The sequence below is a fragment of the Ranitomeya variabilis genome, chromosome 6 (assembly GCF_051348905.1).
Source record: "Ranitomeya variabilis isolate aRanVar5 chromosome 6, aRanVar5.hap1, whole genome shotgun sequence".
NCBI classification, from domain to species: domain Eukaryota; kingdom Metazoa; phylum Chordata; class Amphibia; order Anura; family Dendrobatidae; genus Ranitomeya; species Ranitomeya variabilis.
The window spans coordinates 549343759-549362573 of NC_135237.1; the positions used below are offsets into that span (position 1 = coordinate 549343759).

An 18815-nucleotide genomic window follows, 5' to 3' on the forward strand; every position below is an offset into this window, starting at 1 on the left:
TACCACCTACAACCACCGGAGGGAGCCCAAAAGCAGAATTCACAACAGTAGCCCCCATGTCAGCCACACGATCCCCCATAACGGTCTATGCAGAGATCTCCTGGCGCTCTCGTGTTGTGCTCAGAGCTCCGCTTTATTCCACCATATGTAAGATAATACTGCACAGCATCTTGCAGCAAGACGCGTTTTGCTCCATTCTGAGCCTTTGGTTGATAAAGGCTTATAACGGGCAGACGTGTGATCTGCTGCAAGTTGCTGCCGTGTAATTCTTCTCACAACTAATGTCAAGCAGACGACCGCCAAGACGAATGAGCCTGGCTGAAGACGCTTCCATCTCTCTGCAGTTTCTCCAGTGACACAACTTGTCTCCTAAGAGCTGGAGAAGCAGCCAAGCAAAATGTTCCTCGTCCTAAGTAGCAATTAGCCGAATAATAAGGTGACGGGGCCTCGGGAGATTACAAATGCGGCAGAGATTTGGGACGTCGCCGGCTGCAGCTCAACAAACTTTTTCGTTGTTTCCTGGTGCATGAGGGTCGACAAAGTCCTTATTTCGGTAAAATACGCTGCTCAGGCCACAGTCACCTTCACAATCTATTTTTTTTTTCACACTGATACATCTACAGTAAAAAATGAAGCATCTTTCCCATTAAACGTGCCCTACTGTTTTGTAGCTCCAGCTCCGCTGCAGACCAGTGAGTTCCCAAGGTAACAGACAACAAGCAAACCCTGCGTAGTCAGATCCGGAAGTTACACGCCTGAAATTTGTCCCCTATTGGACATAGGAAACCTGACACAGGACTAGACTAAACAAGATTGGGGTTTCTCGGATATGATGGGGTAAGGGATTTGGGCTGGGCAGGGATTGAGGGCGGAGAGTGACACAGGGATGTCTCTCGTGTTCTTTAAAGGAACCTCTCATGTGAAATAATGCTATTAACCTGCATGTTTATAGCGCTCTAAACCTGCCCCAGTTACGACCCCACTGCAGGGAGAAAATTAACTTTATTGCCCTCGGCAGCGTACTGGTTTCAGTCATGGAGGAGGCGCCATTTCAGTCACCACTTTTTATAGATAGAGGCAACTGTAACAGCGCCGGCGACACTGACTGACAGCCACTGACTGACAGCCAGCTCTGAGGCAGAAGCGCGGTTACAGCCATTGCTTTCTACACAGAGTAGTGACTGAAGCCGAGCCAGCACCGAAACCCATGATATTTTTCATTTTTAACACCTTTTCTCCTAATTTTTCATCCCCATGGGAGGCTTTAACCGGCGATTCTCTGATCTTGTTCTACATACTGAAATACTCCTGTAATGTAGTATGTAGCAAAAAAAAAATCACAGTACACTATGAAGCCCAGCCAGTGACTAGGCTTCACAGGAGTACCAACATGGTAGCCATGGGGTCTCATGAGGACCATGGCTGCCATTGTAATTCATCCGCATCTTGGAATTATGATGCTGAGAGCTTGCAATACATGAACCAGACCCTCTAGCTAATCTTCATTTTATTGGTGGGATACATTTCCCTTTAAGCCTCAGCCATTAGGAAGGTACCATCTCCCCTCCCAGACACGACCAGCCGCACGTACAATGTGTTGTTGATGTCAGTGTACCAGCGGCCATCGTAGCCAGGCTTCTTCCCGTGCTTGCTGACGCTCGGCTGTGAGCAGGATTTGCTCTGGGCCTCTTGTCGCTCCCGCGCTCTCTTCAGCCGATAAGACTCCTCTTGTTCCTTAATTTGCTGCTGTACTTGGTGGTAATCCTGCAGGGCCTGGATCCGCTCAGAGCGCTCGATCTCCTTCCCATCCAACCACTACAAGAAAAAACAACGTAACAGTCGCAGCTCCCACAAGAGGAAGGACAGAAACCAATATAATCAGAACAGAAATGACATCTGCAATGTAACATTAACAAGAGGCGAGAAGACACCAGACCAGAGATATACGGAACTCCGAGGCTATAAGGATTCAGGAAACACTGCCAACATGTGACATACAGGTCATATATACAGGCGCAAATCCAGGAAACAGGGCCGCAAGAAGCATCTCTCAGAGATGAGGGATAGCACTACACCTACACTCAGAGTTTGTTACAATGTAACAGTCAGAGGAAAAAAAATAACTATTATAATACTGAGGAAAAGCAGAAGTCCAGCGTGGGTGATGTCCATAAAAAATACCTTTTATTCCATTTTTGTTAAAAGCACATAAATCCAAAGTCCATCTTCATATCCATAGACACAAAAACGGGTGATTCATACCAGTGACAGTCACAGGCTTAAAGTGCATTAAAATCAAACTCGTTTCAACGGTCGTGCCGCCTTAGTAATTGTGATAATGAGTAAGGCTGGTTTCACACTTGCGTTTTTATCTGCATGCGTTTTAAAAAAAAAACGCATGTGTGAAAAACGCATGTAAACGCGGTAAAACGCATGCGTTTTTTAGACGCATGCGTTTTTATAGAAAAACACAAGAAAACACAAGAAAAAACAAGAAAACCCTAACCCTACCCCTAACCGTGACTGAAATACGTGCAACTGAAATACGTGGTACTTAAATACGTGGCACTTAAATACGTGGCACTTAAATACGTGGCACGTGGCACTTAAATACGTGGCACGTGGCACTTAAATACGTGGCACGTGGCACTTAAATATGTGGTACTTAAATACGTGGCACTTAAATACGTGGCACATGGCACTTTAATACGTGGCACGTGGCACTTAAATATGTGGCACGTGGCACTTAAATACGTGGCACGTGGCATACGTGGCACTGAAATACGTGATACGTGGCACTTAAATACGTGGCAATATGACTGTCAGAAAATGTTCATTAAACGGTTAGGGGTGAGGTTAGGGGTAGAGTTAGGGTTTGGATCCCTTTATCACCTTGATGGTGGTGGGTGGCTTTTCAGTGTGTTTTCTGGTTTTTTTCTATAAAAACGCATGCGTTTTTAGCGCAAACAAACGCATGTGCTTAAAAACGCATGCGTTTACATAGAAAGCAATGCATTTTTTTGCCGCGAAAAAACGCGCAAGAAAATACTGCAGGTAGCATTTTTGAAAATGAACGCATGCAGACAAAAAACGCATGCGTTTGAAAACGCGACCAAACGCATGTGCAAAAAAACGCATGCGTTTTCAATGTTAAATATAGGGAAAAAAACGCATGCGTTTTTTGTGCAAAAAACGCTGCAGACAAAAACGCAAGTGTGAAACCAGCCTAAGGCGGCAAGACCATTGAAACGCGTTTGATTTTAATGCACTTTAAGCCTGTGACTGTCACTGGTATGAATCACCCGTTTTTGTGTCTATGGATATGAAGATGGACTTTGGATTTATGTGCTTTTAACAAAAATGGAATAAAAGGTATTTTTTATGGACATCACCCACGCTGGACTTCTGCTTTTCCTTCGTACCACTTGCAGCACTGCATGATCCGTGCGCTGGGACTGAGAGGAGGTGAGCTGATCTTCGTTGCTTTTTCTTTACAAAAAACTGCCCCCTATGTACAAGAATATAACTACTATAATACTGCCCCTATATACAAGAATATAACTACTATAATACTGCCCCTATGTACAAGAATATAACTACTATAATACTGCTCCTATGTACAAGAATATAACTACTATAATACTGCTCCTATGTACAAGAATATAACTACTATAATACTGCTCCTATGTACAAGAATATAACTACTATAATACTGCTCCTATGTACAAGAATATAACTACTATAATACTGCTCCTATGTACAAGAATATAACTAATATAATACTGCTCCTAAGTACAAGAATATAACTACTATAATACTGCTCCTATGTACAAGACTATAACTACTATAATACTGCCCATATGTACAAGAATATAACTACTATAATACTGCCCCTATGTACAAGACTATAACTACTATAATACTGCCCATATGTACAAGAATATAACTACTATAATACTGCTCCTATGTACAAGAATATAACTACTATAATACTGCTCCTATGTACAAGACTATAACTACTATAATACTGCCCATATGTACAAGAATATAACTACTATAATACTGCTCCTATGTACAAGAATATAACTACTATAATTCTGCTCCTATGTACGAGAATACAGGTCCTTCTCAAAAAATTAGCATATAGTGTTAAATTTCATTATTTACCATAATGTAATGATTACAATTAAACTTTCATATATTATAGATTCATTATCCACCAACTGAAATTTGTCAGGTCTTTTATTGTTTTAATACTGATGATTTTGGCATACAACTCCTGATAACCCAAAAAACCTGTCTCAATAAATTAGCATATCAAGAAAAGGTTCTCTAAACGACCTATTACCCTAATCTTCTGAATCAACTAATTAACTCTAAACACATGCAAAAGATACCTGAGGCTTTTAAAAACTCCCTGCCTGGTTCATTACTCAAAACCCCCATCATGGGTAAGACTAGCGACCTGACAGATGTCAAGAAGGCCATCATTGACACCCTCAAGCAAGAGGGTAAGACCCAGAAAGAAATTTCTCAACAAATAGGCTGTTCCCAGAGTGCTGTATCAAGGCACCTCAATGGTAAGTCTGTTGGAAGGAAACAATGTGGCAGAAAACGCTGTACAACGAGAAGAGGTGACCGGACCCTGAGGAAGATTGTGGAGAAGGACCGATTCCAGACCTTGGGGAACCTGAGGAAGCAGTGGACTGAGTCTGGTGTGGAAACATCCAGAGCCACCGTGCACAGGCGTGTGCAGGAAATGGGCTACAGGTGCCGCATTCCCCAGGTAAAGCCACTTTTGAACCATAAACAGCGGCAGAAGCGCCTGACCTGGGCTACAGAGAAGCAGCACTGGACTGTTGCTAAGTGGTCCCAAGTACTTTTTTCTGATGAAAGCAAATTTTGCATGTCATTCGGAAATCAAGGTGCCAGAGTCTGGAGGAAGACTGGGGAGAAGGAAATGCCAAAATGCCTGAAGTCCAGTGTCAAGTACCCACAGTCAGTGATGGTGTGGGGTGCCATGTCAGCTGCTGGTGTTGGTCCACTGTGTTTCATCAAGGGCAGGGTCAATGCAGCTAGCTATCAGGAGATTTTGGAGCACTTCATGCTTCCATCGGCTGAAATGCTTTATGGAGATGAAGATTTCATTTTTCAGCACGACCTGGCACCTGCTCACAGTGCCAAAACCACTGGTAAATGGTTTACTGACCATGGTATTACTGCGCTCAATTGGCCTGCCAACTCTCCTGACCTGAACCCCATAGAGAATCTGTGGGATATTGTGAAGAGAAAGTTGAGAGACGCAAGACCCAACACTCTGGATGAGCTTAAGGCCGCTATTGAAGCATCCTGGGCCTCCATAACATCTCAGCAGTGTCACAGGCTGATTGCCTCCATGCCACACCGCATTGAAGCAGTCATTTCTGCCAAAGGATTCCCGACCAAGTATTGAGTGCATAACTGAACATTATTATTTGATGTTTTTTTTTGTTTGTTATTAAAAAACACTTTTATTTGATTGGACGGGTGAAATATGCTAATTTATTGAGACAGGTTTTTTTTGGGTTATCAGGAGTTGTAGGCCAAAATCATCAGTATTAAAACAATAAAAGACCTGACAAATTTCAGTTGGTGGATAATGAATCTATAATATCTGAAAGTTTAACTGTAATCATTACATTATGGTAAATAATGAAATTTAACACTATATGCTAATTTTTTGAGAAGGACCTGTATAACTACTATAATACTGATCCTATTGTTGAGGGAGGATTTAAAGTGATCCTTCACGATTAACCCAGTGATTTCCAAATTAATATATAAAGTGTTGCCGGCAACTGAAAATGACCAGACGGAGACGTGTGTCTCTGTATGGGAGATCGAGCTGATCTCTAGCCCCCGTTTATTCTGCATGACTTTATCACAGTCATAGAAATTACACTTCAACCAATCAGCATAAGAACATGCTCACAGTTCTTAGCCTATAAGAATACAGGAACAATCTGTGCGTCAAAGTTTTGTAGAACAATACACCCTCAGTCTCATGTTCTACCGAGGTTGCAACAATCAAGGTCTCATCAAAATCTCATAACAGCTGTAACCTTTAGCCTACTAACAAAATTTATATCAAAACAACAAAATGGAGTCGAAAAGCACAAAATGGAGATTCTTTCTTAATTTCTTCCTTCACATTCCCCCCTAGATAAATTTTGTTAATTAATGTCCAGCATCAGAGGTACTATCCCAAGCTCTAAGCTCGAGGGGTACTGGTCTTCACATGGCTGGTGCCATGTTACCAGCCATGGCTGCTGCGGCGTACCCGTCCCCCCTGTATACTAGAATTTACGAATAACAATTATTGATAACAGTAGTGGGGATCTTTTGAAGATAGCCATGCGCTTGGCTTCAACATCTTCATCAGGTAACTTTGTGAAATCGGTGTAGAGAAGAGCAGAGATAGCAACGCTTTTGGTTTCATCACTAGTTATCCTAGTGCAGAATTTCCTAATACATACAGAAATACACCAAAAAACAAGTTTTAGTATTACATACATGACAAAGATAAAGGTGAATACTTTGCAGAAACCTGTCTCGAAGATCCCTACTGGTGTACCTGTAATGTCGTGGGAATTATAGCAGATGTAATTGTCAGCTAATACGGTTACTTCTCCTGGGACCTTTAGTTTGGGTTTCTCATGAATTAGTGGGACATAATCTGGGCAATCAGTGGACTTCAAACCTTTCAACAAGTTCATGACACAGGCAGTGGTGTTGTCATCAGGAAAAAGCAATGCATGTGTGTATAGATGCGTATTCGCAGCAGCACAAGCAATACATCCTACAGAGATATTCTGGACTCTTACATTGTATCTCACCCATTCTAACCATAGATTTTTCCTTGGGGCTGTTTGTGTTTCTATGGAGAAAACCTCTTGCCAACTGAGACCTGGAATGGGGATCACTTCATTGACTACATTTTGCAAACGCTCACCTGGGCCTAAATTCCCATGGTATCCACTACTAAATACATAATTATAATGCCTTCCCAGTACAAATGTCTGCAGGTCAGCAGATTGGGGGCTTTCGAGATTTAGGAGGAGGGGGTGACAACTTTTACCCCATTTACAGCCCCTAAGTGGTTGCAGAAGGGCTGTTAGATGCATTCTCTCACGAAGACTCCTACCCGTCCTATCCTTGGGAACATGGCTCCACTAGGTTTATATCCCCAATTATCTCCTGTATTCCAGGCGGCATCTGTCCAATAATAACAATTATTGTTGTCATTTCTGGTAACACACATATAAAACTGGATGATTCCCTCTACCACCCGTTCAGTCTCGAGGCACTTGACTACATCACAGAAATCAAATCGCCAGATATTCACCGGGGCTGTCAGGTTTACCCAGAGAATAGTGGGACCAGAATTCTTATTTATGCAATAGGGGCCGAAGAGGTAGGGGCGAGGATGGCCCCTGGTCCCAGGATCAAAAACAACAGTCTCTTTTACAGTGTGAGGCATGGATCCAGGTGCTCTTTCCTTCAAGTTTTACTGCAGTGGGGGTGACCGGGATCACCGTGTGGGGTCCTTCAAATCTCGGCTGGAGACAATCTCTGCGCACAAACTTTTTCACATACACCAGGTCTCCTGGCACAAAGGGATGGTGTCCAGGAACCTTGTCTGGGTCTGGAAGAGAACTGAAGACAGTTAAATGCACTTTGGCAAGGTGTCCATGTAAGGCCTGCACATAGCTAGTCAAGTCCTGGTACTTGAGCTGCAAGTGTTGTGGAAAGAAACATTCAAGATTGGGGCCCCTGCCAAACAGAATCTCATACGGTGACAGTCCTGTCTTCCTGTTTGGGGTATATCTTACTGAAAACAAAGCTAGAGGAAGGCATTCTGTCCATGGTTTACCAGTCTCTGCCATTGCCTTCTGGATTTTAAGCTTAAGAGTTCCATTTAGTCTCTCCACTTTTCCACTGCTCTGTGGATGGACTATGCAATGCTTGACTTACCCCCAGTGCTGCCATTACCTCTGACATATGAAGCTGTGATGGCCCGCACACGACAAAATTGAGGGTGACGGTGCTAGTGAAAGGAGCCAGAGGTTCCTAATATGCTAGGTATGGAGATCACTGCACACGTACAAATGGAAAGTATGCTTCAAGTGAAAATTTATTTATAGTGATTTTCAGAAAAAAGGGGCGACTTGGTGAGCGTTGACGTTTCGGCTAATGTATAGCCTTGATCACAACGTCGCTAGGGAAAATACAAATATTTACAATTAGATTTAAACAATAAGTGGTGTATATACATAAATCAAAGAATGTACATCAATATACAGAATTTACAATTGAGGTATTCATGTACAGAGAATAGGTCTCTGTGTAACCTAGTAGTGAGATGTCATAGAAAAACATATGCAGATAAATAGGCATAAAGACATATCTATTTAGAGAGACAAGTATAGGGAGATTCATATCATGGTGTATATCCTATATAGAGTGAGTAAGGTAATACGGTGGCCTACCCAATATATGAAGAGTCTATCTTGGTCTGAGACCGTGGTGCTGTAGAGCAATGGAAATGGTGTATGATCTCAGCCATCAGTTTCTTTGCCGTTGTCTTAGCCGTAGCTTTGGCAACTGGGTAGGCTTCTGGCCAACCTGAAAATAAATCAATGCAGACCAACACATACTCATACGTCCCTACCCTGGGTAACTGAATATAATCAATCTGCAGTCTCTGGAATGGGTAAAGGGGCCGGGGAGTGTGTTTGGATGGGGTTTTCACTGTCCTACTCTGATTATGTGTGGCACATATCATGCAGCTCTGTACCTGCCTTTCCGCGCAGGTGGAAAACCCGGGGGCAATCCATTGTTTCTGTAGGGTGTCACACATGGCCGTCTTCGAGTGGTGCACATTCCCGTGCAGAACCTGTGCCATCATTGGGTACAGTACCTGTGGTAGGCAGACCTTTTCACCCCTCCCCCATAGTCCAGTGACGGTATCAGGGCAAGCCCCTATCTTTTGCCACCTATTTTTCTCCTCCTTACTTGCCTGTTCTTGTAACCGGGCTAAGATGTCTTTCAACACAAATGGAGATGGTGGGGTGTCTAGGTGATGTACTTTAGAGGCTACAGGAGTGCTTGCTGCTTTCTTGGCAGCCTGGTCTACCAGTGCGTTACCCTTTTGTCCGTCCATCAGTGCCTTTGGTATGTGCCTTTACCTTTATGATGCCTGCTTGGGTGGGAAGCTGTAGTGCATTCATAAGTTGCTGGACTGCCTCAGCACGTTTAAAGGGGTGGCCATTTGCTGTCAGGAAAGCCCTGGCTCTCCAGATAGGCCCATAATCGTGTGCAATGCCAAAAGCATACCTGGAATCAGTGTAGATATTTACAGTCTTACCTTCTGCTTCTTGTGCACACATATGAGCTGACATTGACTCTGCCTTGATTACCTCATGTTCTGAGACCACAGCATATCTGGTACAGTAGCATCCTCGGTCATCTTGGTGACGGGATCCATCTACAAAAAGCTCAAAATCAGCATTAGAATAGGCAAACTAGAGACCAGCCGTTTCCTGAGACATCAATTCTAGACAATCATGTGGTTTGGAAACCTAATCTTGTTCCTCTGGATCCATCCTAGAAAGAAAAAGTGTCCTTTAGTGTCCTTTTTCATGTCTCCTACTCCTCCCCCCTTTGGATCCATAGGAACTAGGGGAAGAGTAGCGGGGTTTAGGACAGCGCACCTTTTTAAAATAGCACACTGAAGTCGCAGCTGTCCAGCCATGGACATGTGGCTAGGTTGTACTTGGTTAAGGATACTATATACATCGTGTGGGGTGGCCATAGCCTCTCCTGGTTGCAAGGGGCCATAAGTGGCAAGGTAGGCCTGACACTCTTGGGCTATGACTGGCCCCCCTTTGGCATAACTGTCCACGTCAATTGTCATCCCTGATAAATGAATGCAAACAGAACTGGCAATCTGGGTGTAATGGAATGCTGAAAAAGACATTGGCAAGATCGATAACTATGAACCAAGCGGCATCCTGAGATATCTGGGACAAAAGAGTATGTGGCTTAGGCACCACCGGAGTTTCTGGAACAGTAACTGCATTAAATGCCTGTAGATCTTGTACCAGCCGGTACACAGGGGGTTGGCCGGGTGGGGTCTTTTTCTTAACGGGAAACAAGGGTGTGTTACATGGGGAAACACAGGGTATCAGGGCACCATTATCGAATAACATTTGTATTTGCCCCTTGAGGCACTGCTCCTGATCATATTTCAAAGGGTATTGATGGACTTTAGAAAAAGGGGCACCAGGTTTGAGAAACACTTTTACTGGTTCTACAGGCATTATTGGGGGAGAATCTGGGTCTATCAGGACCATCATAACTGTGGGAAGGGCAAGTAGGATACACATCTCTTTATATTCATTTGCATAGGAGTTATATAACGCAAGGACCATCTGACCATCATATTGGAATTATATCCTGGAGCAGAACTGTGATAATAAATCTGCCCCCAGTAAATTTACCGGACATATGGGAGAGATTACGAACTGAGCAGTAACTTCAGGGAAAGGTCCCACAGGGATAGGTTTTATAAGAGTATATTTATTGGGTCCGTCATCTACTCTAATTAAAACAAGCTCTTGATCTGAGAATTGACATGGGGCTGGGGAGGGAGATTCCCAGACAGGGTTAAAAGGGATATTTTAGTATGAGACTGGACTTGTGTACCATGGGAGGAGGGCAGAAACTAGAATCTGTTACATGAACCGCTGATAATGAGCGTCCTTGCAGCTGTGAAAAGGGGGGCTGTATTTGGAGCGGGGGAATTGCTGTCAGCGTTTAGCAAGGGAAAGGTGGGGGCTACAACTCCGGGTCTTCTTGCTTCACAATTGTAACGGACCTCTCTACACTGGGAATTAGTAACTCCACATACATCACAGATCCACGATCACCATATATTGGTGCTTTGGGATTGAGGGGCACAGAGCTTACGGTCGGGAGAAGAGGCTTGATTTCCTGGGGAGGGACCTTATCATCAAGCAAGGAGACCCCCTGTTCCAGATCATCATTTTTAATTGTTTGTCTTTCTGACACATTATTCTCAAACGCTTTCTCAATACCTTCCTGCACCACAAAACATCCAGACTTTATCATAGGAGTAGACAGCTTTCATTTTTCAACGTAGCAAAAAACAATCAGAATTCATTTTCTCTATTGATCCTCAATTTGCTATATATCAACCACTCAACTTGCTTTTACCAATCACTTACAAATTTCCTTCTAAAACTAGACACTAGATTTCACTTTCAATTTTCCAGATTATATTTCTTTGTACTTCAAAACAATATTATCGCTTTAAACAAAACACAGATCTATCAGCGTGTACAACACTAAAAAAACACAGAGAGACTCAAGAGCGCAGCGACCTGCTGCTGCCCCTCCCTACCAGAAACACGGAGATAGGAAGAATCAAAGCATTCCTCAGCACAGAAAAAAGCCATAACGCAGCTGTATAACTCACCCCGACCATCGGATATTCCAAAGACAAACACAGACACGGAAATACAGCAGTTCTCAGACTTAATTAATTTCTACAAAATCTTCATCACACAATTCACATACCAGATTGAGAATATTTTCCCTGCATTCCTGACAGATTTCTTTTCCCTTCTTTGGGCTAACAATATCAAATTTTTATCACACAATTCAAAGTCTTCTTCTTCCACGGACTGATTCTCTTTTAGAGTTAAATACCCCTACTTAGTCGTGCATAGATACCAGAGCGGCCCCTTAGTCTATTCCACTGGGGTTTTTACCTGTCCCCCTCTGGGACAACCCAAAATCGCGGTACTCAGTGAAAGGAGGAGGGCGTCTTAGACTTAACCCTCCGGACACCCCTGGAAATATTTAAATCAATATATTCCTGAGTTATGCATCCTACCCATCTTCGATCACCTCACCGCGCAAATCGCGGTACTCAGTGAAAGGAGGAGGGCGTCTCAGACTTAACCCCTCCGGACGCCCCTGGACATACACATATATATCTATGTATTCCTGAGTTGCGCATCCTACCCAATCTTCGATCACCTCACCGCGCCTGATTCTAACAGTGATCAGGAATTCAGGGTATTTTGACTGTAAAGAGAATTACATCACTGGTTAATCCGGGGTGTCCGTCCCTTATGAGGTACGGTTCAAGCACTGGGCTTCCAACGGAACTACACCTCTATATGATTCCACCCAAGAATCATCCCACTTCCGGGGACAAACCTCAGATCCTCTTTGCAGCAACAAACACAGGAAAACCACACCAAACGGTCAGTCTGGACAGTATAACTGCCAACTTACCGTGGTTGTTGTGGGGGATGATCAATCCCAATTTTCCAGTGCCTGCGTCCGGTCCGAGGGTCCTTTGTCTTGTTGTCCTCCGGGGGGCAGAAGCGTTCCTGCTTGGATCCCGGGTTTCGGCACCAACTGTTGAGGGAGGATTTAAAGTGATCCTTCACGGTTAACCCAGTGATTTCCAAATTAATATATAAAGTGTTGCCGGCAACTGAAAATGACCAGACGGAGACGTGTGTCTCTGTATGGGGGATCGAGCTGATCTCTAGCCCCCGTTTATTCTGCATGACTTTATCACAGTCATAGAAATTACACTTCAACCAATCAGCATAAGAACACGCTCACGGTTCTTAGCCTATAAGAATACAGGAACAATCTGTGCGTCAAAGTTTTGTAGAACAATACACCCTCAGTCTCATGTTCTACCGAGGTTGCAACAATCAAGGTCTCATCAAAATCTCATAACAGCTGTAACCTTTAGCCTACTAACAAAATTTATATCAAAACAACAAAATGGAGTCGAAAAGCACAAAATGGAGATTCTTTCTTAATTTCTTCCTTCACACTATGTACAAGAATACAACTACTATAATACTGCTCCTATGTACAAGAATATAACTACTAGAATACTGCCCCTATGTACAAGAATATAACTACTATAATACTGCTCCTATGTACAAGAATATAACTACTAGAATACTGCCCCTATGTACAAGAATATAACTACTATAATACTGCCCCTATGTACAAGAATATAACTACTATAATACTGCTCCTATGTACAAGAATATAACTACTATAATACTGCCCCCTATGTACAAGAATATAACTACTATAATACTGCTCCTATGTACAAGAATATAACTACTATAATACTGCTCCTATGTACAAGAATATAACTACTATAATACTGCCCCCATATGTACAAGAATCTAACTACTATAATACTGCTCCTATGTACAGGAATATAACTACTATAATACTGCTCCTATGTACAAGAATATAACTACTATAATACTGCTCCTATGTACAAGAATACAACTACTATAATACTGTTCCTATGTACTAGGACGGTACCTTCAGCTGCGGGAGAGTAGCCACCACGTACTTCCGGTAGCCTTGAAACTGAGCACAGGGGTTTCCCACCATGTAAAGCTCTCGGAGATGGAGGTTGTGTTTAAGGCTTTGGATACTGGACACTTCCCCCACAAAATTCACCGTGAGGTCAAGCTTCTGTAGAGACTCACACCCTGGAGGACAGGAAGACGCTGGTTACATATAGCGGACACACGCCCTACAATCACACACATGACCTGGCTTGTATGTGGTACTGTCCATATGGCTGAGGAGGCTACAAACTTACAGTACCCTCTGGTGGGCATACGAGCCCCATGCTGAATACTCTGTAGTAGGACTATGGCGTCCATTGCAGTAAAGATCATTCCCATCTCCAAAATCTTATCAGAATATGTAGTAGGTGTAATAATAATAATTATAATATTAGCAAATACGTCCAATTAGAGATGCAGTACAGTTCTTCTGCTTAGCTATGTCACTTTCCCCATGTGTAAGGCATTGCAGTAGCTTAAATATCCATGGTTACGACCAGTAACAGCTAACTTACTATATGAGTAGTCATAACCATGAATACCTAAGCTACTGGAATGCCCTGCACATGAGGCAAGCAACATGATTAATCAGAAGAACTATACTACATTTCTAATTGGAGGTATATGCTAATATTATTGTTATCACACCTACTACATATTGAGATAGGATCTTGGAGATGGGAATACCCCTTTCCAACTGGAGCCATTTTTCGTTTTTGTGCCTTCATTTTTTCTTCCTCCTTTTCTTTCAAGAGCCATAACTTATTTTTTATTTTTCCAGCAACGCGGCTGTATGAGGGCTTGTTTATTGCAGGACGAGTTGGAAGTTTGAATGACACCATTCATTTTACTATATAAAGTACTGAAAAACAAGAAAACAATTAAAGTGGTCAAAATAGTAAAAAAAAAAAAGAAAAAAACCCAAAACAATCCCACCGTTGCTTTTTAGGTTTTCATTTTACGGTGCTTATTGTGCGGTAAAAATGACCTGGAAACACGATTCTTCAGATCGGGGCGAATAACGGGAATACGTAAAAAAAAAAATAAAAAATTAAGTGAAAAAAAATAATCATAAATTTGTGAAATAAATAAATCAAAATAAAATGTTTTATTTGTGTCACCATTTTCAGAGATCCAGAACCTTTTTTATTTTTCGGCTCATTTGAGCTGTGCTAAGGATTGTTTTTGGTATGGTGAGACCGACGAAAAAAGGAAATCCTGGCAAATTCTTGTTTTACCTTTACGACTGTTACCAAACGCTTTCATAAATCAGACTTTTAAAAAGGGGTATTTCCATCTCCAAGATCCTGTCCCAATAAGTAGTAAGTGTATTAATAATAATATTAGCAAATACCTCCAAATAGAAATGTAGTATAGTTCTTCTGATTCGCTATGTCTCTTTCATCATGTGCAGGCATTGCAGAACCTTAGGTATCCATGGTTACGACCACTGACAGTTAGTTAGCTAGTTGTTAGTGGTTGTAACCATGGATACCCAAGGTCCTGCAATGTCTGCACATGAGGAAAGAGACATAGCGAATCAGAAGAACTATACTACATTGCTAATTGGAGGTATTTGCTAATATTATTATTATTACACCTACTACATATTGGGATAGGATCTTGGAAATGGGAATACACCTTTAAGAAAGCAAAAAAGGTCTTTGTTTTCAAAGAGGGAATTAATTTGTTCTTTGCTAGTACTTCTTGTTTGTACCATTTTGACGAATATAACGCTTTCATCTTTTTTTTATTGCATTTTTTGGCGGAAGGGGCGATGACTAAGAAACGGCAGTTCTGGCATTTATATATTTTTTTACCTTTTCCGGCATTTATTTATGGTGAAATAATTTTATATTGTGATTAATCTGACTTTACAGATACAATAATACCAAGTACGGTATGTGTATTTTTTTTTACATTTCGGATTGGAAAAAGGGGATGGTTTATATTTTTTAAGTGTTTTTTTTTTTTACTTTTGGCATATTTTTTATTTTATTTAGGGGACCAGAACCTACAATGTTTGCTTGTACTTTGTACATACCCTGGTATTGCAGTATATAGTGAAATGAACAATTTTCCATTGAGGCCGGAGCTGGGGTTTACAGGTGCACCATGACGTGGGCCTTCAGCAACCCATCGACACCGTGCAACAGCATGTCAAGGGCAATGGGCGCAGGAACAGAGGCTCAGACCAGTTAGAATCATACCGTATACACGCTGCTGTCAGTGATTAGCAGCATCTACATGGTTAATCAGCAGCGATCACTCCTACCTCTATTCGCTGCTGCTAGAACCAGATTCTGGGTGTAAAACAGAGCCGGCAGCCGCCCTGTATGGAGAGCGCTCAGCTCCGGGGCACCTGCCATACACCGGTACCCACACGCCATACAGCGGTACCCACCCGCCATACACTAGTATCCACACGCCATACACCGGTACCCACACGCCATACACCAGTATCCACCCGCCATACAGCGGTACCCACACGCCATACACCAGTATCCACCCGCCATACACCGGTACCCACACGCCATACACCAGTATCCACCCGCCATACACCGGTACCCACACGCCATACACCGGTATCCACGCGCCATACACCGGTATCCACCCGCCATACACCGGTACCCACACGCCATACACCGGTACCCACACGCCATACACCGGTATCCACGCGCCATACACCGGTACCCACCCGCCATACACCGGTACCCACACGCCATACACCGGTACCCACACGCCATACACCGGTATCCACGCGCCATACACCGGTACCCACCCGCCATACACCGGTACCCACACGCCATACACCGGTACCCACACGCCATACACCAGTATCCACCCGCCATACAGCGGTACCCACACGCCATACACCAGTATCCACACGCCATACACCGGTACCCACACGCCATACACCGGTATCCACGCGCCATACACCGGTATCCACGCGCCATACACCGGTACCCACCCGCCATACACCGGTACCCACACGCCATACACCAGTATCCACCCGCCATACACCGGTACCCACCCGCCATACACCGGTATCCACACGCCATACACCGGTATCCACCCGCCATACACCGGTACCCACACGCCATACACCAGTATCCACCCGCCATACACCGGTACCCACACGCCATACACCGGTACCCACACGCCATACACCGGTATCCACGCGCCATACACCGGTACCCACCCGCCATACACCGGTACCCACACGCCATACACCAGTATCCACCCGCCATACACCGGTACCCACCCGCCATACACCGGTATCCACACGCCATACACCAGTATCCACCCGCCATACACCGGTACCCACACGCCATACACCAGTATCCACCCGCCATACACCGGTACCCACCCGCCATACACCGGTACCCACACGCCATACACCGGTACCCACACGCCATACACCGGTACCCACACGCCATACACCGGTATCCACGCGCCATACACCGGTATCCACGCGCCATATACCGGTACCCACACGCCATACACCGGTACCCACACGCCATACACTAGTATCCACACGCCATACACCGGTACCCACACGCCATACACCGGTACCCACACGCCATACACCGCTACCCACACGCCATATACCGCTACCCACACGCCATACACCGGTACCCACACGCCATACACCGGTACCCACACGCCATATACCGGTACCCACACGCCATACACCGGTACCCACACGCCATACACCGGTATCCACACGCCATACACCGGTACCCACACGCCATACACCGGTACCCACACGCCATACACCGGTACCCACACGCCATACACCGGTACCCACACGCCATACACCGGTACCCACACGCCATACACCGGTACCCACACGTCATACACCAGTATCCACACGCCATATACCGGTACCCACACGCCATACACCGGTACCCACACGCCATACACCAGTATCCACACGCCATATACCGGTACCCACACGCCATACACCGGTACCCACATGCCATACACCAGTATCCACACGTCATACACCAGTATCCACACGCCATACACCGGTACCCACACGCCATACACCGGTACCCACCTGCTATATACCAGTATTCACATGCCATACACCGGTACCCACACGCCATACACCGGTACCCACCTGCTATATACCAGTATTCACATGCCATACACCGGTACCCACACGCCATACACCGGTACCCACACGCCATACACCGGTACTCACACGCCATACACCGGTACCCACATGCCATACACCGGTACCCACACGCCATACACCGGTACCCACCTGCTATATACCAGTATTCACATGCCATACACCGGTACTCACACGCCGTACACTGGTACCCAATGTGGAAATTACATATACGTCCAGTGTTTGGTTTAATGCATTGATTTTTTTTCCCCAAAAAAGTGGACAACTCCTTTAAGGGGGGCACATTGATTGGGTTAACCACACTTACCTTCCAAATGTTCAATCTTTTCTATGTTGTTCAAAGCTAAATTCAGATACTCCAGTTTCTTCAGTCGGCCGACATTCTCTGGAATGCAAAAACGAGCGATCAGCCGGGATCAGCGATTATAGGAACATGGACCACCAGGGACGCTGCGACTGTGATAGATTCTGTGTGTTACCAGACAAGGTAAGCACAGAAGAAACAAGCAATGGCGCCTCAGATTAGCTGCGGAGCGGACTTTACCACCAGTCAGTGACCTTTACGAGCGATCATCTGAAATAATTGCACTACTATTTAATTTACTCAGTGGCACCTTTGGGGAACTTCATTATTTTTATTAAATGTGCGTATTTTTGGCTCCATAGCATCTTTGCAATATGATTTCATTAGCAATGTTGGGGCATTTGTCTTCTGCATCCTGTATGTATCACAGTACATAGCAGACTGCAGAATGAGTTATTAATGAATCCCTCAGTGAGCTCCTCTCTCAACTTTCATCTGGTCATTATTCAGCTCAGAAGATGATTAAGGAGAAGAGAGATAAATACTAACACTGGCTTGTACCCTAATGAGCAAAACAAATTTTCTGTATGTAGTGGCTAATCGGCTATTACATTTTTAGATTATCAATGGGATTCTTGGACCTATTTGTTTCATGAAGAAAACGGCCTTTTTAATGTGTGAAAAAAATATAATTGGCCTTAATAAGGCAAAATAAAAGCCCTAATATTAGAAAAAAATATATATATATACTGTATATATATATATATATATATATATATATATATATATATATATATACACACACACATATAATTATAATATATAGATTAAAAAAAATCTATAGAACACATATTCCTTAAAAAGTAAAAGCAAAAAAAAAAAATGTACCCTATATGACCAA

The 18815-nt window shown here is 43.7% G+C and overlaps 1 protein-coding gene across 2 annotated transcripts in view; it reads right to left on the bottom strand.

The window, feature by feature from the left end:
* DNAAF11 (dynein axonemal assembly factor 11) overlaps positions 1-18815 on the bottom strand; it is a 52247-nt gene that overhangs the window by 27909 nt on the left and 5523 nt on the right. For both annotated transcript variants that reach the window (XM_077271253.1, XM_077271254.1), the window contains exons 3-5: positions 17918-17995; positions 13438-13610; positions 1592-1815 (exon numbers count right to left, since the gene is read on the bottom strand). In XM_077271253.1, the coding sequence (XP_077127368.1) occupies positions 1592-1815; positions 13438-13610; positions 17918-17995 (475 nt within the window). The remainder of the gene's footprint in view (positions 1-1591; positions 1816-13437; positions 13611-17917; positions 17996-18815) is intronic.